Raw genomic sequence first — 21,454 nt, 5'->3', positions numbered from 1 at the left:
GTTGTTAATGCCTGGAACGCACAACCAGACTCTGTGGTCTCATCCCAAAACCCCCAAAACTTTAATTTAAGACTGTCTAGTGTTGACCTCACCCCATTCCTAAGAGGTCTGTAAGCGCACCAGTGTGCCTACCGTCCCTGTCCTAATGTTCCCTTTAATTGTATTCATTTTATGTATTCAATTCATGCTTATACTTATATATGTTATCTAAAACAGGGGTCTCCAACCTTGTCAACTTTAAGACTTGTGGACTTCAACTCCCAGAATTCTGGAAGTTGAAGTCCACAAGTCTTAAAGTTGACAAGGTTGGAGACCCCTGGTCTAATATGTATTCGACAAAATAAATTAAATAAAATAAATAAAAGTTTCATCCAACTCTTGTTCCTTTAAGTGTGGGAGGGGCGTCTCTTGGTGGGATGATGTCATTGCTCGGGATCTTGTGAACAAGGAAAAGGAAGAATGCCGAGGCACCATTTTAAACCGTGGGATCGGTAAGCATGGTGAATGCGAGGTGAAAGCAACCGCTGCGGTTTTGGCCGGAAGGCGAAGCGTGCGCGCCCCAGATGCGGAGGTGAGTGAACTTGAGAGCATCTTGCAGTAGAGCAGCCGCAGAGAGTTGAAAGCAAACAGTTGCAGCTGAAAACGGTAGCGACGAGCTTGGAGTAAATTATCTGGTTTGGAGGAGCCGATGGGAAGGCGAATCACGTCAAGGGAAACTTTAGAAAAGATCGTGGACCGTGCGCCATCCAGCGGAAATTAAATTCGGTTGGTCTCAGTGAATTGGAGCTCGGGGTCTGCGTGAAATTAGCTGGAACTTAAAACTGACTTTAGGTAGGGTCAGCGGGATCTGCGAAAGCAAAATTTCGAATACCGGCAATTAGTTTGCTCGCTTAATTTATAAGGAGCTAACCTGGTTTGGGTCTTAGGAAAGTGTTTTTTAATGTAGATTTTTGCGTGGCTGTCATTAGATATGGGGGCATCCATCTCTTCAAGAAAAGTATTGGTAGCAAAGGGTGAAGGTTGTGGCTTTTCCCCGTTATTTGCCGATGAAGATGAAGATAACGTCAATGTTATTATAATAGCAGAACTGCAGTGGCTGCAAGAGTGTGAAATTGCTTAGTATTGTTTATCCATTTGCCATGGAGATGGCTAGTGCACAACAATTTAATTTTTAAATTAAGAATTTTGATTATAATAATAACTCATTAAGATTAAATCTTAATGATTTAACAATCATTAAGGGTTAAATTACAACCTATGACCATCATTTGTGTTGTAAATGTTGTACCTTTGATGAAGTTTTCTTTTTCTTTTATGTACACTGAGAACATATGCACCAAAACAAATTCCTTGTGTGTCCAATCACACTTGGCCAATAAATTCTATTCTATTCTATTCTATTCTATTCTATTCTATTCTATTCTATTCTATTCTATTCTATTCTATTCTGATGTTATTGCAGTCTCTTGGTGCTGTGTGGTTGTTTTTTTAAGAAAATGATTTAAGGGGCTTGGCTGGGAAATGCACTAAAGTAGCTATCTTGTTTATTAAAAATCAGAGGGGATTGTAATGTAATGTTGTATTAGTCCTTTAAGAGAGCCAGAAGATTTCACTGGGTTGTTTCCCTTGGCCTTGAGGCTAAAATGATACAGCACCACATACTTCCTCATGTGTTATTTTGATAGTGTCTTGTGGTAAAGAAAAAGTCTTGTGATGGTGTTTTGAGTCTTTGCTTTAGGGCAAAATGGCCTGGAGAGCTGAGTATGGGGAAGTCAATTAGTGGATATTAACCATGCCTAAAATCAAGTATTTTTAAATTAAGAATTTTGATTATAATAATGAAATTGAGTAAAAACTAAACAAAGTAAGTAGGAGTAGAAAGAGAAAGGGAAAAAGAAAGGGAAAAAATTAAGAAGTACCAGAAAATCAACAGGGATGGAGCCAGCCTCATGTGGTAGAGGGGTGGGAGGAGAATGATCCATAAGATGGATGACATGTCAGAAAGGGGGCTCCTCCTGGTGTTGTGGAGCTGATCAGAACTTGACCTCTGAATTTGAGAGTGACATTTATCTTTGCAAAGGGACATCTTTGCCCATCCAAAAATATGAATCACCAAGTATAACAGGCAAAGCAAAAAACATTAAGGGGGAGGGAGTCAAGTCTTCTATAAAAACAAATGATACATTCATTTGGTATGTGTTACAGTCAGAAACCATGTGATCAAACAATAAGACATGATTACATATGAGACCTGAATAATAGAAAACATTGATTCTAGATAATATTGTATTCCACATTTATGGGAATTTGTGGGTTATTTTACTCTTTCCCAGCTGGTTCATATTTTAAGACTTGAAAGTATATTAAAAAATTTCAGTACTTTCACTTTCTGTTGTGAAGTTGCTGAAAAAGGAAGTTCTTGCTTGCCAAAAGAAACAACCTAGAGAAAAACATGTTTTTTTAATGTATGTAAATGTAAAAAAGAGCCCTTGACTACCATGTTAAAGGAGGTAATGTCACCTTTTAAAATGCTAATAAGAGCCTAAAATTTGAGGCAGCATTAGGTCCCGCCAAGTGCAGCTCCCTACCAGACAGCATCCTGTGCCATATTTTCTGGTGGATCTGATTGGGATGGGTAGAGGTGGGAGAGTTGGTCCTATGCCACAAAGAGCTTTAAAGATAAAAATAAACATCTTGAATTGAACCCAGAAGCAAAGTGTGATGTGCAAAAAGTAAAGGCCACAGAGCAGAGTGTAATATTTGCCATTCTAAGAACACGCATAACTGCTCCCATTTCATATATGAAATGGCAATAAGAGAAGATATTGGGTGTGTGGAGGAAAATCATAGTGATTCTTTAAAGAAACCTGTGATCATAGTTGTACTAGTAGCAGTGATGATTTTTTCTTTGAGTTCACAATTAAGCATGAGACAATTTAAGTTCTGGGCATTTTAAAAACATCTCTTCCTTGGAGCTATTTACGATGTTGATTTAGAATTCTGTTTGTCAAGAGATAGCCCACACTGACTGAAAGGCTTGGAGTTTTAGATGACCTGTCAACTCCGTAGCTTAATAACGTTAGGTCTACGTTTTTTCTCCTCCAGATAACTTCATACTCAAAGGTGACAGAGTTTTTGGTTTCTCTTTCCAAACATTTCCTTTGTGTTTCCTTTTAATGGTTCTCTCAAGATACTTATGTATTCAGTTATGTTCAGTTAAAATGTAGCTCTACAACTTTACCTTTCAGGTATTGTTTGCATTTGGATCGTATAGAGCCTACAAACTTCTAAAGCTGAGAAGAGAGAAAATGATGTCTTTGGACAATTTTCACAGGACAGTCCGGAGCCCGGTGATTGTCTTTTCTTCCTTGTTGACTCCATTCAGTCTTTAAAAAGGGGGATTTCTGAAGTGAAAGGTTGGGAAAAGAAGATGAGAAGAATAAGGACAGCAAAGCTGCAATAGAGTTTCCATGCAGAACAGAAAAATAGACTTTGAATCAATATTTGCCTGGTCAAATATGTTTCCCAACTGTTTGGTTTAGGCTAATTTTAGGTCTCAAACCTTAATCTAGCTTTTACACTGATGACTTGTTTTACATGGTTTATTGTAAAACTGGTTTGATTATATTGATTCCCTTGAAATCACATATTAAAATGAAGGTCCATGGCAATGTTTTCTTTCATAAGTGTTGTTGCACACAGCGACTTAATTTTGCTTGCATGTCTAAGTCCTTATTCTCAGCAGTTGAGTGAAAATGAATGGCTCAAGTCAGAGAAATGTTGATCTTGCATATTCACATTTCGATTTAGAGATTCTGAATCTTAGGAATTATCCTTAGGAAGATATTGTCTGAACTAACTAAACTGGAAAAGCATGCTAATTATTTTACTATATTTAGGTTAAAAAAAAATCAAACATTGTGAAAAATTGATTTTTCCCTTTAAGTTGCAAGGCTAGAAATTATATATCCTCTCTTTTTAAAATAGGTTGTTCCATATGCTGGGACCTTAATGGATGGTCTTTCACCTGGAGATCTTATAATAATACATGGATTTGTTCCTGAAGATTCAGAGAGGTAAAATTAAAAATATATGTTGTATTAAAAGCTAATGTGTAGGATATTGCGGGCAAGCAACATATATTTGTTCATTTATTGAAATGGTTTGGTCTTTCTTTTGAGAAATTAAAGTTTTTGAGGAATGTTAAACTTTCCCTACAATAATGATTGTCAATTGATATTAGGTCACAAAATTGCTGATGAAAGTGTTTACATTATTTTGTTAAACCAGTCCACAAACTTACATTTGGGTGGATAAAGTAATTGATTTTAGTACTGCATGCAAGAGACTATCTTATACCATTGAATAAGAAATACAAATATGAAAAGAAATGAGCAAAATGTTTCTAAGATATGCCTACATATGTAATAATTTTTCAAAATATTAGCTAGAGTTATGACTGTCCTGTAGAATAGCCATAGCCTCGAGTGTGTTATTTTAGGGATGTCCATGGTTCTATAAGAAAACTCTGTCCACATGTTAGAGATCGTGTCAGAAGTTAGAAACAATGCTTCTAAATCCTATATATTGTTCTTTGAAGATGTCATCATGAGTCTGGGCAGGCTACAGAATGAATGTTCCTGTTGATCCTGCTCAAAATTCTAAGTTCATATAACAGGGGTGGAATATGGATGCATCAGTTTAAAGGTTCTCCATTTCTAGAGATAGTTTGCTGCTTCAACAAGATTGCATTGACTCCAGTGTGTTTGCTTTACTAGGTTCCAAGTAGACTTTCAGTGTGGCAACAGTACAAAACCTCGTGCGGATGTAGCCTTTCATTTCAACCCTCGGTTCAAAAGATCCGGTTGCCTAGTTTGCAATACCTTGCAGAAAGAGAGATGGGGTACAGAAGAGATCACTTATGAGATGCCTTTTGAAAAAACAAAACCTTTTGAGATAGTTTTTATGGTTCGCCCTGATAAATTCCAGGTAAATTGCTAGGATTTAATTATTTAATCAGCCAGTTATCAATACTAGTTCAATAAGTACTGTACAACTGCAACTATATACTAATCTCCCATTGGTTTCTCACAACCAATTGGTAATCGCCCAACAGGTTAAGTTTAAATTTTGGCTTAAGTTACTTTGATTTCACTGGGAGTACTAATTACTTAATTTTATCTAAATTTTATTTTTTGATTAGATACTTTCTGGATAAGTGGTCTTAATATTGTATTTATTTAGTTTATATATCCCACATTTTGGCTTTTTAATAACTTGCAAGATACTTAACAATCAAAACATTCAAATAAATTTAACCCAATGTAATTGAAACCTAGTTAGATCACTGATATCAACAAAACAGCAAACACAAAAATATACATCCCACCCCACAACTCTGCAATCAAATCCCAACATGAAAGTCATTTTTGTATATTGGTGGAAGGAGAAAAAGTCTCTTCTACTGTTTTTTAAAGTTTGAACGGATGTGGTGGTGGTTGTGGATAAAACAGGTAGAGGTCATGGTGAAAACTTCAGAAAGCTTTTTCAGTTTTTTAGGAGTACAGCATATAGCACTTAGCCTTATATACTGCTTTACAGTGCTTTGCAGCCTTCTCTAAGCAGTTTACAGAGTCAGCATATTGCCCCCAACAATCTGGGTTCTCATTTTACCCATCTCAGAAGGATGGAAGGCTGAGTCAACCTTGAGCTTGGTGAGATTTTGTTAGAGTTTGCTGCAGCACACACAATCAGACAATTCAGCAGGATTCAAAACTTCTTTATATATATAATAACACCTAAGGCAAATATACAATACCCATGCTGGTTTTTCCAACATGGTAGAGAGAAGAGATTGTAAGTAGATACAAACACAGGCTGGGAACAGCAGAGGCAAGACTTCTCCCATGTACAGAACAGTTGAGTTAAGCCACGCCCATGGATTGAACCACCAATCAGCCCCCATTGGCTGACATTGTTGCTATGCCTATTCCAACTCATGAACTCTTATACACTGACAGCTTTGAACTGCTAAATTGCACTAATGTAAGAACCATATATTTTAGAATGAATGGCACTCTTGATAGTGGCACTGGATAGAATGGAACAGCTCAGCCGGCTAAGGAACTCTGGGAGTTGAAGTCCACAAGTCTTAAAATTGCCAAGGTTGGAGACCCCTGCACTAGAGAATGGTGCAAAGGCACCCCTTTAATTTACATATAATTCTAAACTTGGGATTGGCAGGCTGCATGTGGCTCCAGCCTTCCAGCTGCGATCTCAAGAGCCTCTCAAAGATAACAAATATTTCAGAAAATGTGTGCCTCAAATCTTGCAAAGGCAAGTGCAAAGGCAAGTATTTAAATATTTGCAGTGATATAAAGGGACTCCCCCCCCAAAAAAAGTTGCAATCCCCTCAAGAGTTGGATTGACTTTTTTTTCTTAAATTGTAAGAGGTTTTGCTGTATTAGCTTTACAGTCATCAATTATTTCGATTATCCTGTCATGCTAAAAATAGATTTGAAAAGTTTGGCCAAACCTACTGCACTGTTATTGTAGAATCACCAGCCACATCCATTATGACCTTCATGTTGATCAGAAAAAATGAATTGCAACCTTCAAACAAAAGTTTTGTTTATCTTGGCTTTATGGCTAAACTACCATCAAAAAGAAAAGGCTACTTTTTATAAAATGCCTTAAGATGTGTATGATTAATTTAAACATAATTTGTTATCTAAACTTTATCTGTGCTTCTGTATAAAATATTCAAATTTTAGTTGGCTGTTTTTTACAGGTGTCAGTTAATAGAAAGCATGTGTTGCTGTATAAACATAAGATTAATCTGGAAAAAATTGACACCCTTGCAATATCTGGAAAAGTGAAAGTTACATTGATTGGAATTGTTTCCAACAAGGTGAGTTATTACAAGAGACAGTCTATTACTTTGGCATTGCTCTAAGTATAAAATATTTATTCTATTTCTTATAACATTATGTTGGTATTCAAGGTACAAATTCATGATGTGAATAGAGTGGATTGAACCATTCGCTTCATAAATAGAATTATGAATTGGAATATGCAATTTGCCCACACATTCAGTATAAGGAGCTGTCTTGATCTAAAAGATTAAATTATAGCAATAACATATAAAAGCATTTATGAAGAAATTAACAACACTGTGCATTTTATATTTTTACATTGTAAATGTGAATATTTTAAACAAAATGGGCATTAAAAGCAAATATGTAAATATTTAAAAAATATTTTATTTTATATTTTTATATATAGTTGGACAAAGTACAGGTAGTGCTCGACTTACAACCACAATTGAGTCCAAAGTTTCTGTTGCTATGCGTGATATTTGTTAAGTGAGTTTTGCCCCATCTTACAACTTTGCCATTGTTGTTAAGTCAATCACTTGGGTTGGCAAGTTAGTAACATGGTTGTTAAATGAATCTGGCTGCCCCCTTGACTTTGCTTGTCAGAAGGTCGCAAAAAGGGATCACATGACCCTGGGACACGTCATAAATATGAATCAGTTGCCAAGTGTCTGAATTTTAATCACATGATCATAGAGATGCTGCAATGGTTGTAAAAGGGAAAAACAGTCATAAGTCACTTTTTTTCAGTGCCATTGTAACTTTGAATGGTCACTAAACTCACTGCTGTAAGTCAAGGACTACCTGTAATAAGTTTCACACTGAAGGCTTTTGTTTGCCTCCTAAGCAGCTCGTAATCCCAAGCAGGCTAGGCAAACAACCAGTACTATCACATTCCTTTCAATGAATTCGTCATTGTATACCTGCTTATTCTCTTGCAATTTGTTCCTCTCCAGTGAATGTAAACACAAACATTTTTTTCCTCCTTGCTAATTATTCCAGCAACTGGGGGGGGGGGTATTCCAAAGGGCAGGGGAGAGAGGGAAACAAAGAGCTATAAGATTTGGTCTTTTATCCAGCTTCCTCATAAATTGAGTTCTGGAAACCTTCCCTGTTGCTTGGATTCACCTGGCTATTAGAGTTGTATCCTTCTGACTCTTTGAAGGAAAAGAATGCTGAAGTAAAATCATCAGCACAGTTGTGGTCTTGTGATTTTTCACTTAGCAGCCACTTTGCTTAGTGACCAAGTCTCTGGAACCAATTGTGATTGCTGAACAAGGACTACTCAGATATCACAATTCAGATAATACTACTACTACTACTATTATTAGTATAGTATATTATACTAATCTTCATATATCACAGTTCATGACAGTATATTTTATTTAATTATATATCTTATGTTGATCAAGATTCTCAAGCATCCATAAACATGGGAAATGTATTCTTTAAGTTTACAATTCTGTTCTCTTATTTTATATTTAAGACTGTCTCTTTTTCTATACAGGAAGATGTACCTGATAGCTCACAGTTTGTAAGTATCTTTCTAAATACAATGTTATAGCAGTGACACCCCCACAACCTTTTCGGCACCGGGGACCAGTTCTGTGGAGATAGTTTTTTCCACAGACTGGAGGGGGCGTAGTTTTGTGTGCTGCCTACATCTCACGGATGGGGCTTTGCTTGTTTGCACAGCCTAATTTCTAGGCCCAAGATTCGGGACTCTTGTGTTACAGAATGAAAATGAACATAAAAGGACATGAGCTTTTCTTTATCTCTTTGTAAACTTTTTCATTACAATGGTATTTGCACACAAGTGACAGGGCATAGCTGATTTATGATTTATCATCCCTGTGACAAGACTCAGTGACTGGATTCAAAATTCTGCTAAGCCATGGTTTATTGAATAACTCCTACTGCATGCTGTATGAACCAAACAGGTGCTGGTTTAGCAAACAGCAATGGCTGTATTCAAGTTGTCCTTCAGGGCAGTTTCTTTTGATACTTTTCTGCAAGTGCCATTTGCAATGACCGTATTAGGGTTCCTTGAAATAAATCCATAGAATTTTGACCTCAGAGATTATCTAGTTATCTGCTTGGTGAAGGGTCTGTTAAAGCAGTTCAGACAGATGGTTCTCCAGTCTCTGCCTGAAGTGTTCCAAGGAGCATCTACTATTTCCTGAAGCAACCTATACCACCAGTTAACAGTTCTTCCCATCGGATTATTCCTCCTAGCATCTAACCTGAATCAGTTTCCCTGTAGTTTCAACCCAATGATCTGATCCTGCTTTACAAGGCAATAGTGAACAATTTACTCTCTCCTTTATATAACAGCCTTTTAAATAGACTGCTATCGTATTTTCCCTTAGTCTTCCTTTCTGTATGCTAAGCGTATGCAGTTCCTTTCATCCTTGCAGATAGGACTTGCTTTTCAGTTCCCTCACCATTTTGAGGCCCCCCTTTGAACTTACTCCAAGACTTGTTTGCTAATGCATAGCTGTGGTGCTACTGGACACAATGTTCCAAATGTGGTCTGACTAAAAAAGAGTAGAGTAGGACCATTGTTGACTTGGGCCTTTCCCTTTTTTCTTTCCCTCACCTTTTCTAGATGCAGGTGTTCATATTTCTCTGTTAAATTTTTTCCTGTGTATTTCAATCCACTAGTCAAACCTGTCAAAATCTTTTTGAATCTTCTCTTAACCACTTCTAGTTTTTTTTTTTACATCCATGTATTGGATAATCTTCAATTTCCTTCACCTAGGTCATTAATGAAAATGCTGAATAGCACAGGACCCAAAATAGGGCCTTCTGACACTCTATTCAATACTACTTTCCAAGATAATGTAGAATTATTTATGAATAATCTCTTGTGCGGTCATTTGGCCAATTAAAAATCTATCTAACAATTGCATCATCTAACTTGCATTTTAATATTTCATTAATGAGGATCACAAGAGAGAAGTAGTCCTTTATTGTGTAGTCCTTTATTGAAGTAGTCCTTTATTGAGGTCAGGGTGAAATATGTCTATTGTTTTCCCCCTTTTGTTGAAAAAGAGATAAGCTTAATTTGTTTATGATGGACCCAGTTAGGCTCTTGATAAATTGTTGCTTTCCTATCCAAATTAAATACAAAACGAATACACAAAATTATAGAAGAAGGAAAAAAGCTAGAAGAAGAAAGAAAAACGTACAGTGAATATATTCATAGACATATACACATATATAAAGTTGTACAATAGACACTTTAATGAATGGAAACCTATTTTGTTAGAATTATCCATAGCTAATCTATTTTGATAAGTCATTAATTCATAAATTGCTTAAATAGTTGGACATATATTTATGTAAAGTATAGAAAACCCACTATCTTGGTCCAGATGTCAGCTCCCAAGCCTTCCCTAATCTGATATTCTTCTTATTAAATCAACTCCAAATCCTGAAACATATAAGAATTGGTTAAAATATGAATAGGAAACCAATTTGAGAGAAACTGAGTGAAGATCATGTGCCAGAGAGCCCAGATTGTCTTCTCACTCATCTTTATTGTATAATAGTTCTTTATAGGAACCAAACATAGATTGAAAGAAATACAGTTGCTTTAGAGTTTCCAGTATTGCACATGAACGTACAATATTTGTTCATGCATATTACACAATCTTTTTCCAGTTGAAGGACACTCTTCAAGCTGAATGGTAGGGTCAGGACATAATTAAGTTTGATTAAATAAAAGTCTGTTTAAATTGAGATTATATCTTCCATATATGTTTGGCGGATAAGCCAAGAAGGCAAAGAGGCGGAACATACTATAAAGCATTCCTGCAATTTCTCTAATTTATGTTATTTGTTTACTTTTGCTTAATTCATTCTGGAGGATTACTGTTAAGTTTTGTTTAAACTTCAATATTTGTTCTAAGCTGTTTTGCCTCAGATGGAAAATGGCTTCAACAACAGCCTTACTGGAAGGAGATAGATGGAAGGAGGACATATTAAAAAATTAAAAAGTGACATCTTAAAAGTTCTGAATTGAGGAGGAACATTGATTCCCCCCCCCTTTATGTTTAATAGTTTTATCTATCACATGAAAAGTGTACAATACAGAGACATTGGGAGTTGATGGTTGTCCTGGAGCACCTCTGTTTTAAATCTAAAGGAGTAAGAGAGAACCTGTTGCAGCCAACTAGAAAGTAGGCTTGTTCAGATCATTTCTGAATGTGAACTGTCATAAATCTGTAAATGAGTAATAATTATGAATAATAATTTGTTTTTAATTTTTTCCCTTAATTATTATTGCCTTGTCTGTGTTTTAATTGTTGTTTTAATTATTATATGCCTCAAGTGATATGTAAGTACCAGAAAACCCAGATACATGATATATATAAGCTGCAGTTTATTAATTTTTGGCATAGGTAACTCTGGGCCTGATTATATTTTCAGGTAATTCCTTATTCAGCGAAACTTAATTATTCTTTTGAGCCTGGACGAACAATTGCTGTTAAAGGAGAAGTTAAAGAAAAAGCAAATGGGTTAGTGCATTGGAATTCTGCATTATTTGTAACATTGAATATTTTACATACTGGTATTATTTCAGTGGAGGGATTTGTAATTCATTCCTAAACTTCTAGAGAAAAATCTGTACATGTATGTCCTTAACCTAAAATGTTCAGTATATCTTTAATCTAAAACCATGTGATTTAGTATCACCCCCAGATTTGTAATGTTAGAGAATGTCCACAAACACCTCCTTATTTGGAGAACAGTTTTATACCAATTTAATTAGTACAGAGATGAAAGAACAAGAGATGCTGAAATAGCAACAATCCTGGTGCTACCCCTTGGCCTTTTCAGCAGTGATTTTGCTAAATGATAAATTTCCCCCATATCAGTCAAGATCTTGTTCTCCATACTGGTTGTATTTGCCTGACCCAGATATTTGACATGTTGGTTATCCTTAACTTTGGATATGTAAAGCCTTTAATACATTTGCTTCTTCCCCTCCCTCCACCAATTGATTCAATAATAGTTCTCTCTTAGGAATGATTTTCGGGTCTGGTGTAGGTATGTGGGCCTGACAGATACTTCTGTCATCTATTCAACATAATTCCCACCTGCCAACTGTTTAAACAGACACGTATTCACTGTAATGCCTTACACTGTAACGTCTTAGAGCATAATTCTAAGTTGTTATGCCCTCAGGTTGCATGGAAATTATTATTATATTATATTATATTATATAATATAATATGTAATATATTATATTATCATCTGGCCGGGAAGTGTTTATTGCCTACTCTATTAACCTATATTCTGAATCAAAGGCAGGAAGATTCCTATAAGCTAGCTGAATTGTGGGCTGAAGCCAATTGGTGGCTGTGATTTTTGTCATAACAAAGCTCTTGAGCTCTCCAACATCAAGGCAATCTATTCATCAAGACTAGGACTGAAGCTTAAATTTGAAACTGACTTAAATATCCATGTCACCAGTAAAGTTATAGTGAAGTTTAACATGGAATGGAATGTTGGCAGGAAAGAGATGCAAATATAGTTCTACCCTGGGTGAAGGTACAAATGAATAGGAAGGAAGGGCTAATGAGAACCGCAGGGCTGAACATAGAGGCCCTCCATTAAGTTGGAGGAAGGCTAAGGCTAGATAACTGATGTCACCATTTTTATTTTCAGCTTTGCAATTAACCTTAAACCGAGTGAGTCAAGTGATATCGCTCTTCATTTGAATCCCCGAATAAAAGATAATATTTTTGTGAGAAATTCTTACCTGTCCAATAGCTGGGGAGAAGAGGAAAGATCTATTGCTCATTTTCCTTTCAGCCCAGGAATGTACTTTGAGGTAGGAACTAAACAAGATTACTAAACTGTATATTGCCTATTAATATTTTAGATTTTAACCAAAACTATTTATTTATATCTACTGTATGCTACCGTAAGTCACAATGCTGGAGTTGGGTGGCCATACAAATAAATGGCATTAATAATTCACACATTTATGAATTATTTGTGATAAGAGGTAATGTTAGAGGAGGAGAGAAATTACCATTAAGTGCATAGAAAAACACATATTTGGACTTCATGAAATGTATGAAAAACCATACATGTGGACTTCAACTTCTGAATTCCTGAGCCAGCATGGCTGGCTCAGGAATTCTGGGAATTAAATATCTCTGTATTAGACCCTAAGATGGTCAGTTATAGCACTTTGATGTACAGAAATTGGTAACTATCTATAAACAAGATGATATTCAGACGTTTGCATTACATGTTCTTCCTTTTCAAGATTTGAAGGTTTGGCAACCTACTGGATGCAATAGAAAGAATTATAACTATTTGTAGCTTCAGTTTTTTGCAACCCATTGTGCTGTAGACAAACAAGTTTTATGGATACATTTAGATAATCGATTTAAACACTATAAAATTGTTCAAGGGATATAGTGGAGTAGACAGCTTGATTTGATAAAGGACTCCTGAAAGATCAATCTTAATTTAGTGATATTGCATTGTATTTGTATTCTTTCCTTTCCAAAGAGCCTTGAAGCGCCCCATAAGTTGTCCCAAAGGTGCTTTATTAGGAGGCAACTGGACTTTCTTGTTTTTTCTTTTGAAGACGTTTTGCTTCTCATCCAAGAAGCTTCTTCAGCTCTGACAGGATAGTGCGGAATTCGTCAGCTCCTGTCAGAGCTGAAGAAGCTTCTTGGATGAGAAGCAAAGCGTCTTCAAAAGAAAAAACAAGAAAATCCAGTTGCCTCCTGAAAAAGCACCTTTGGGACAACTATCACCTGGATGACTGAGAATCTCTATAGACTTTTTGCCTCTTAAGTTGATTCTATTGCTATTGACATTATTCTTCTGAATTTCAGCTACTAATTTTCTGCAAAGATCATCAATATAATGTCGCTATCAATGGCACGCATATCCTAGAGTACAAACATCGATTTAAGCAGCTTGACAAGATCTGTATATTGGAAGTCTTCGGGGATATTCAACTCCTAGATGTAAGATGTTGGTAGTTGTGCAGTCCACGTGTTTTATTAACTGCTTGCAGAGAATCATCTTGATGTAACCAAAAAGAAAGAAGATTGCAGAAATTTCTCTGTATGTGGTCACTTACATTAATTGAAGTACTATATCTAATAACTAACCATAAAATGGTCTAACAATTTATAGTTTACTAACTACTGACATTGTGCCTAAATGTAAATGACATATTTGAAGAACACTGGGTGCTTTTACAACATTCTAGTGTTCATAGTGAATGGCTGGATTCTCAAGGTGTAAAGCCATTAGTTTTTTATAAAGCTCATGAAATTTATGATTAATACTATTATCCTTGAAGTATCTTTTGATGCTACAGCTGAAAAATACTGTTAGTAGTTGCAAACCAGTACATACATAATTGGAAAGAAACTCCACTGAACTCAATAAGGACTGCCTCATCAGTGTTCAGTAAAATTAGGCGGCTTCCGCGTATCTCTGTGCAATATATAACATGTTTACATTAAGACTGTTTACCTAGACAGTGTTTTTTGTATCCCAATCTACTGCCTAGCATTTTTTAAAATCTATGTTATCAGAAATATCTGTAGACAGTTCTGATATGTTCAGAATCAGTTATAATTTTCTGCTAAGCTTTATGGAGAATGTATGGCTTTCCAATCTATAATTAAAATTCCAAAAGTGCAAAGCAATTCTATTAAACTGTAATTGTCTCCTTAAAGCGCTTTGGTATGAATAATAGGAAGAACTGAGGGCCAAGATGAAATCAGTTCTTCAAGTAGGACCCTATGAGTTTCTAGATGGGGAAATAAAAGGGTTGAATTTGTTCCCTCAGTTCTAAATTAGTAGATGTGATAATTTTTTTCTATGTGGCCCAGAAAAGTGATAAAAAATTAAACTTAATTCAGTATAGTGAGTGTAATGCAACCTTTTAAAAACTGCATAAGAAAAAGTAAATGTAGAGAAGTTACACTTAAAATTTTGTTCCTTTTTAATTAAAATCTAAATAGTCTTTTTAACATAAATATTGAGTAAAATGGTCAAATATATTTGTGAAAATATACATAAAACAAAGAGTGAGAAAAAGGTTGTGTTCTCTTGGTCCTTGCAAACTCAGAAGAGCTGGTAGGATGGGATTAAAAGTAGCTCTGGAGTGGTTCCCCAAGAATAACTTCAAGCTGCTGAATGGTCTTTTGGCACTGATGCTCCACTTCTTCACATTCATCTGCCAAGAAGACAAAAAAGAAATAAACAATTTAGGGTTCTCTCAATCTGCATCTTTTCTCTCTTACCTTCCAGAGATTTTTTAATGCTTCTTTTCAATCTATAATTATAAAAGTGAAATCCCACTCATGCATCATGAAATCTTCAGAACCATAAAGCCTACAAACTTGAAATTTGGCACGTATGTTCCTCTTGGCTTCTAGGTGCTTGCTAAGAAAGTTTTTTTCGAAATGACCATCTGATCATTAGCATTTATTATATTATTATTAACACACTCTGATGCTAAGAATTTAGATGTTCTACTTCCCCTCCCCACCTGAAAAAAACTCTGTTCCAACTGCCACTTGGGCATGGGCGTGGCCAGCGTGTGACTCATCCCGCCTGCAGGCTGGGAGTTTAGACATTTACTCCCCGCCTGAGAGAAGGGGATAGGAGAGGATCAATGGGGGCCAGCGTGAGGGAGCGAAGTGTATAAGATAGGAGAGGCCTCTGTGGGCAAGCCTGAGTGAGAGAAGGGGATAAGAGATGATCATTGGGACCAGCCTGAGTGAGAGAAGGGGATAAGATAGGAGAGGCCTCTGTGGGGCAAGCCTGAGGGAGAGAAGGGGATAGGAGAGGATCAATGAGGCCAGCCTGAGGGAGAGGAGAGGCCAATTGTAACTACTCATTAAGTCTCAAGCTGTAAGTGATGATTTATCAAGCCCGATCACATAGTTTCGTAGTGGAGCATGGGTATCCAGCTAGTTGTTTGGATATTATTATTTTTGAATGTATTATTTTTTCCTCTCATTGGGAGGTAACTGATACCTTTTCAAATAGATGTCTTAAAATGTATATATCACTGCTACTATATATTAATCTTAAAATTAAATTTGGGAAAGATTGGGAAACTCCAAGGAAACTTTCCCAGTAGGTTCCAAAGTATGTGTTCTCAGAAAAAGCAATTACCAGCACCGTATTGCAAGGCATATAAATTCAATTATTCTAAAACATCTAATTTAGATGTTAGCTCTGCCCAAGGACGGAATCAATTTTCTCAGATTGCAGAAAATAACATTATAAATGGGGGTTCAATCAGTGCTTAATTATCGATTTTAATTTTAGAGATTTCCTAATCTACTATTGAACCAACTCAGTACATAGATACACTGTATATGTATACATACATCCAATCAAAACATAAGACTATTCATTATATAAATTACATTTAATGCTTGAATTAATTCCATTTACTTCTAAACACTTCCTTACTTGCTTGACACATGACTTTTGAACATAAATACTGTGACATTTTCTTGGAAATAAAATAAAATGTACTATCATTGACTTGGATTTTGATGCATTCTGTACACTCATGTGGAAAACCTGCCACGGAAAAAGTTTTCCTTGTGAGAAAAATCCTCTAATGAATCTGTTCTTAACTATCTTAAACCCAAGGCTGTAAGTGCTCATAGGACCTAAGAATATAGTTTAGTGGGTGGTACCATGCAGCCTGAAGTCCAGCAATTTTCTACAGAGACAGGATAATTTGCCCCTAAGATGAAACTGCAGGACAGCCATTCTTGATTAAAAGTAGTTTTATGGAAAAAAAGCAATTTGATGCAAAAACAATAAGCAATACATTACCTTCCATAAGCTCAGCTAAGAAAGGAATGGATTCTGGTAGTAGCACCATATAATTCTCTCTTATTTTTTCAGCAAGCTCTAACAAAGCCAACAAAGCCGCAAATCGAACCTAAACCAAAAATAAGTGCAGTCAGCATATTCAAAAGTATTAGCCCAGTCAGAATGGCCCAATTCTGGCTCCTTCTTGTGCAACATCTGGGTACAATCAACAACATTCCAGTTTTTAAAAGAATGACCCCCAACATGCATTAAACCGTACTTGCCACCTTGCTTGTCTTAAGCAGAACTTGACACAACTGCCACTAACCTTGGGTGATGCATGCCTCATCTTTAGCAAAATCTGATAGTTCAGGGGCTTCCACAGAGCGTCATCTGCCATTGCAACTGCAAACTGTGCTATACATGGAATCAAATGCATAGTCACTCTCTCCTGGAATCTCTCTTCTCCTCCAAGCATGTTTTCCAGCTACAAAGAAAAAAATAAAATCACTTCCATGCTGAGAGAAAAAAATGAAAAAAATTCAGCCAACAATGGGCTAGTTAGCCTGACTAATTCTTTGCTGTTACTTAAAGCAATTTTATGCTAGAGCTTTTAGAATTAGAATAGATTCTTTTATTTTTCTTATCAATTCTTTGATTCCTTTGATTCTTTATATATTTTTAATACCCCTTTTTTTTGTACAAGACTGGTAGATTGTTCCTTTATAAACAGTACATCACTCAACTCATGTTCTAAACCGAGTGTGGTGATTTGACAATAAGAGAAGCTGAAAAAGGAACCAGCTTAAATGAATAAAGTACATCTGTAAAAATGGTCTAAGAATTACATAGCAGAGTGGAAACCTATTAGGTAATAATCTAATGAGACTGCTCTCTAACCTGATTGACTAAAGGCAGCATCAATGTTTCTGCCCTCTCTTTGCTCACAAAATGATGGGAATCAAAAAGGAAGATTTTGTACAAACAGTCAAGGCTATACTGTAGTAATAAGCAACTTTTTTCAGTGTCGCCCTCAGAGTCAAAGTAAGCTTTATCTGCATCTGAAATAAACAGCAAAAGGTACAGGAATAAAGGCATTTATGCATAGACAACTATCACTTTGTAATCTTCATATGATTCAAGCAAAGAGAATATTACATTAATAGCCGATTTACAATTAAATCCTTTTCTAAACAGAACATTTGGATTCAGATATTATTAGGACAATATTTCTCAACCGTGGGAACTTTCAGATGTGTGGACTCCAATTCCGCAAGGGTCTTGGCTTGGGAATTCTGAGAGTTGAAGACCACATTCCTGAAAACTGCCATGGTTGAGAAATAAAATAATCAGGTCAACAAATAATTTATAAAATCTTTGTGATACAGCATGTTAAAAATTTGGGTACCGTATTTTGCAGAGTATAAGACGCACCTTAGTTTTTGGGGAGGAAAATAGGAAAAAAAAAATTTCTGCCTACCAGGTATTCATCTGGCTAGCGTCCTTAGTCTGGTCAGTTTCAGCACATTAGTTCACTGGTTTTGAGCATTGGGGATAAAAAACAGCTTCTAAAGAACAGCTGATCTTTGGAGAGAGAAGCAATGAGAAAAGCAGGCGAATCGCTTCGCTCGCTAGCGCCTCCTTAGGGCTGAAAAAAAGCTTCTAAAGCACAGCTGATCTTCGGAGAGAGAAGCAGGCGAAGCAGGTGAAATGTGGCATTTTGAAGATCACTTGTTAGCGCCTCGTTAGGGCTATCACACCCAAATTTTCAGCCTTTTTTAGGAGAAAAAAAGTGTGCCTTGTACTCCGAAAAATAGGGTAGTTGACTTCCAGAATGCCATCTAGATCAGGTTTCTCTCTTTTTTAAAAATACAGTGCAGCATGAGAAGACACGCTAAAAGCTTGGCAGGCTGCAGAATGCCGAGGAAGAAATGGGCTTTGCTCCATCCATAACTATGTTTCCTAAGTTGGGGTCACCCTGATTCCTTAATTCTGCATATGGAGAGGATTTTTCTAGGTAGCAAAAGTGCTTCACTGAAGCATCCCTTTGAAATGTTTCAAAGTCAAAAAAACTTAGCCAATTGGGGAATGATGATATAGCTTATGCCTCTTAATGGTACTGAGAGGACATGCCATCGCTGAAAGACCATACCTATTATTTGACTACCTATGAAATCTATTGAAGAACTGGTAACCTAAACTACCATTTCAGCAGAGTTCACTAATCAAAAATGTGCGGTAATAATTTCTCACCATATCATAAGATCTTGATCACATATGTGTTTACTATATATTAATGAATTTTAAATCTGTGTTTTATTCAAACCTTAATTTGATATTATTTTCATTATTATTGGCTTGTTTTTTAAAATAATAATAAAAAAATTACGAAGAAAATGAAACACAAGATTCTAAAACTCCCTCAGTGAAGACATGACACAGGTTGTGATAAAGTTAAACAAACTTAGTTTAATGTGAATGAGCTGATGATGTTACCTAGTTTGGGTAATGAAACATCTGCAGGAAAAAAGCAAGCTCAGAGAGCACCAAGGACCCCTCATGTCAACCCCATATATAAATATGCATTGTTACATTATTAGTACATTATAACGTATCTTAGTAAAAAAATATTTTTCTTCCTTGCATTTATTTTAAATTAGAATTTTTACCTGTTTTTGATGTATTGATCTGGTTCAGATTGTCAGCAAAAGGTTTCACTAAATGGCCAGCAAATAAGCTGAATAGCCCTTTTAGCTCACCAGCAATACAGTCTGCCAGTCGGTAGAAAGTTAACTGTCTATCCTTTGGGGCACCTTCAGTTTTGGCCCAATCAAAGAGCTGAAAGAAAGAGAGACCAGGGGTGGTTTGTTTGTTTGTTTTTTGTATCAAAACATAAACAAGAAAGCTATTGAGATAGAAGCGTGTTCAAATGCCTACCTTGAAAAACAGGGGCCGGAAAGACATTTCAGAAAGCTTCATAACCATGCTGATTAAACAAGTGATAATCCGAGCTTCTATTTTGCCAACCTTCTCTAAATTGTCCTAGAAAAAAGCAAGCATTATCAAAATATTTGTAGCAATGTTTATAGGATTGTGGACACAATCCTGCCCAGAACTGAGCTTTTTAAACTGCCCCAGACAGAGATTCATTCAAAGCAGTGAATGCTTTTTACTACTGGTTCTTGGGCGTGGCAAGGGAAGGATACTGCAAAATCCCCATTCCCTCCCCATCCCCTCCCCATCCTGGGGGAAGGATATTACAAAATCTCCATTCCCTCCCGACTCTGGGGCCAGCCAGAGGTGGTATTTGCTGATTCTCTGAACTACTCAAAATTTCCGCTACCAGTTCTCCAGAACCTGTTGGATTTCACCCCTGATTCAAAGGGAAACCTCACTTGAAGAGAAACACATTTGTGCTACTTCCGAAAGAGCTCATATGCTTCACCTGAAAGTGGTCAGCTCTGAAATCCAAAGCCTTTGTGAAAAATGCTGTTAGCTCAGATTGATGGGCAGAGAGCTGATCTTTCTCCAGAGTTACAATGTGCTCCTTCAAAATATCCATAATAGTACCTACATCATTCTAGAACAAAAAAGATACAAGTTCAGATTAATACCCAAGGGGATTCAAATTATTAAATAAAACTATCCAAATTGCTTGAGTTTCCCTTCAAAAACTCGTTGGCAGCTTTTTTTAAGGAAAACATCCGGTTCAGCATAGTGTGAAATTTGAGAGCCACAAGGAACCATGACCCTGCTCCTCTTTCTCCTTGCCCAAGAAAAGAAACTAAATGGCAAATCTAAGGCCATGATAGAGTACAGGTTAGCTGAGGAAAGGAAGCAGCCTTTTGCAGGTGGAATTACGCCTCCTTCTCAATGAAGTGCGATGCCATGCACTTTCTGAACTCCATTATTGCCTGAGGTAATATATTGACTATATATGTATAGAAATATAGCAAGAGATGTGTTGGAAGAACCGAGGCACATCTCACCTTAGAAGCATTTGCAATTTCACCATAGCACTTGGCAATTGCTGGCAGAAGAACTCTTGATGGAAGTTTTGTGGCCAAAGTGGTTTTCAGAGATGCTACACGTAGATAAACTTGGGATGAAGGCCCCATTTCAAGAGTAATTCTATCCAAGTGGACCACCTAGGAAACAGCCAATGTACAAATCAAATTATTTCACAGAAGTTTTGCACATTGTGCTGCTTAACTAATACTTGCTCTTAATCAAAGTAGGTTTACTGACCTGGAGTAGGACATTCAGCAAATATGGGCTGAGGAAGCGTGGCAACGTTTCCACAATTTTCAGTAGAGCTGTCACTGTGCTAAGTAAATAAATTTCATTGGCGACCAAGTCCTTTTTGTGTTTCAGTATATTTAGCAATGCCGGCATAAGCCTATGAGAAAAGATACACAAGATTAACCTGTTCATACTCAAACAGACCACCCAGTAAAATAAATTATCTTCTACTCAAATACATTTCACCTATTTTAAATAAGGTCAAAGGCCAAGCTCTTCTGAAAACACAAAAATCTCTAATGAATATTCACTGTTAAGTTTCTTAATCTACATAGAGGACGGTGTAGTAGTTAATTGCATACCAGAGTCAAAACTTATTTTATCTATCACTACTTTCTTGAGTGATTGTAATCAGGAAAGTGCTTAATTTTTGTTTTGTAGAAAGCTTCCAACTAATTATACAAATTTTCTATGAATATTACTCAAGCATTTCTTTGCAAGGAAGA

The 21,454-nt window shown here is 36.3% G+C and overlaps 2 protein-coding genes across 2 annotated transcripts in view; one reads left to right on the top strand and one right to left on the bottom strand.

Moving 5' to 3' along the window:
- The first annotated feature begins 424 nt into the window (after positions 1-424).
- On the top strand, positions 425-14,598 carry LGALS8 (galectin 8). The gene is made up of 9 exons (XM_058165999.1): positions 425-571; positions 3,249-3,350; positions 3,988-4,076; positions 4,779-4,989; positions 6,791-6,910; positions 8,383-8,409; positions 11,310-11,398; positions 12,552-12,717; positions 13,742-14,598. The coding sequence occupies exons 2-9, from the start codon at positions 3,309-3,311 to the stop codon at positions 13,889-13,891; spliced, it is 894 nt and encodes a 297-aa protein (XP_058021982.1). The 5' UTR covers positions 425-571; positions 3,249-3,308; the 3' UTR covers positions 13,892-14,598.
- Positions 14,599-14,844: 246 nt separating this feature from the next.
- Positions 14,845-21,454, bottom strand: part of HEATR1 (HEAT repeat containing 1) — a 51,814-nt gene continuing 45,204 nt past the window's right edge. The window contains exons 37-45 of the mRNA XM_058166035.1: positions 20,955-21,105; positions 20,696-20,854; positions 20,152-20,286; positions 19,644-19,748; positions 19,376-19,544; positions 17,607-17,767; positions 17,035-17,193; positions 16,728-16,836; positions 14,845-15,102 (exon numbers count right to left, since the gene is read on the bottom strand). Of these exons, the coding sequence (XP_058022018.1) occupies positions 15,014-15,102; positions 16,728-16,836; positions 17,035-17,193; positions 17,607-17,767; positions 19,376-19,544; positions 19,644-19,748; positions 20,152-20,286; positions 20,696-20,854; positions 20,955-21,105 (1,237 nt within the window). The 3' untranslated portion in view covers positions 14,845-15,013. The remainder of the gene's footprint in view (positions 15,103-16,727; positions 16,837-17,034; positions 17,194-17,606; positions 17,768-19,375; positions 19,545-19,643; positions 19,749-20,151; positions 20,287-20,695; positions 20,855-20,954; positions 21,106-21,454) is intronic.

Source organism: Ahaetulla prasina, chromosome 1 (assembly GCF_028640845.1).
Source record: "Ahaetulla prasina isolate Xishuangbanna chromosome 1, ASM2864084v1, whole genome shotgun sequence".
NCBI classification, from domain to species: Eukaryota; Metazoa; Chordata; class Lepidosauria; order Squamata; family Colubridae; genus Ahaetulla; species Ahaetulla prasina.
This window is presented reverse-complemented; position numbering and strand designations above follow the sequence as displayed.

Bases quoted from the DNA above. Each gene is read 5' to 3' on its own strand.
- LGALS8 (XM_058165999.1), top strand. From the start codon at position 3,309: ATGATGTCTTTGGACAATTTTCACAGGACAGTCCGGAGCCCG. The intron at 4,077-4,778 runs GTAAAATTAAAA...TTGCTTTACTAG, and splicing joins GTTCCTGAAGATTCAGAGAG to GTTCCAAGTAGACTTTCAGT. The intron at 11,399-12,551 runs GTTAGTGCATTG...TTTTATTTTCAG, and splicing joins GTTAAAGAAAAAGCAAATGG to CTTTGCAATTAACCTTAAAC.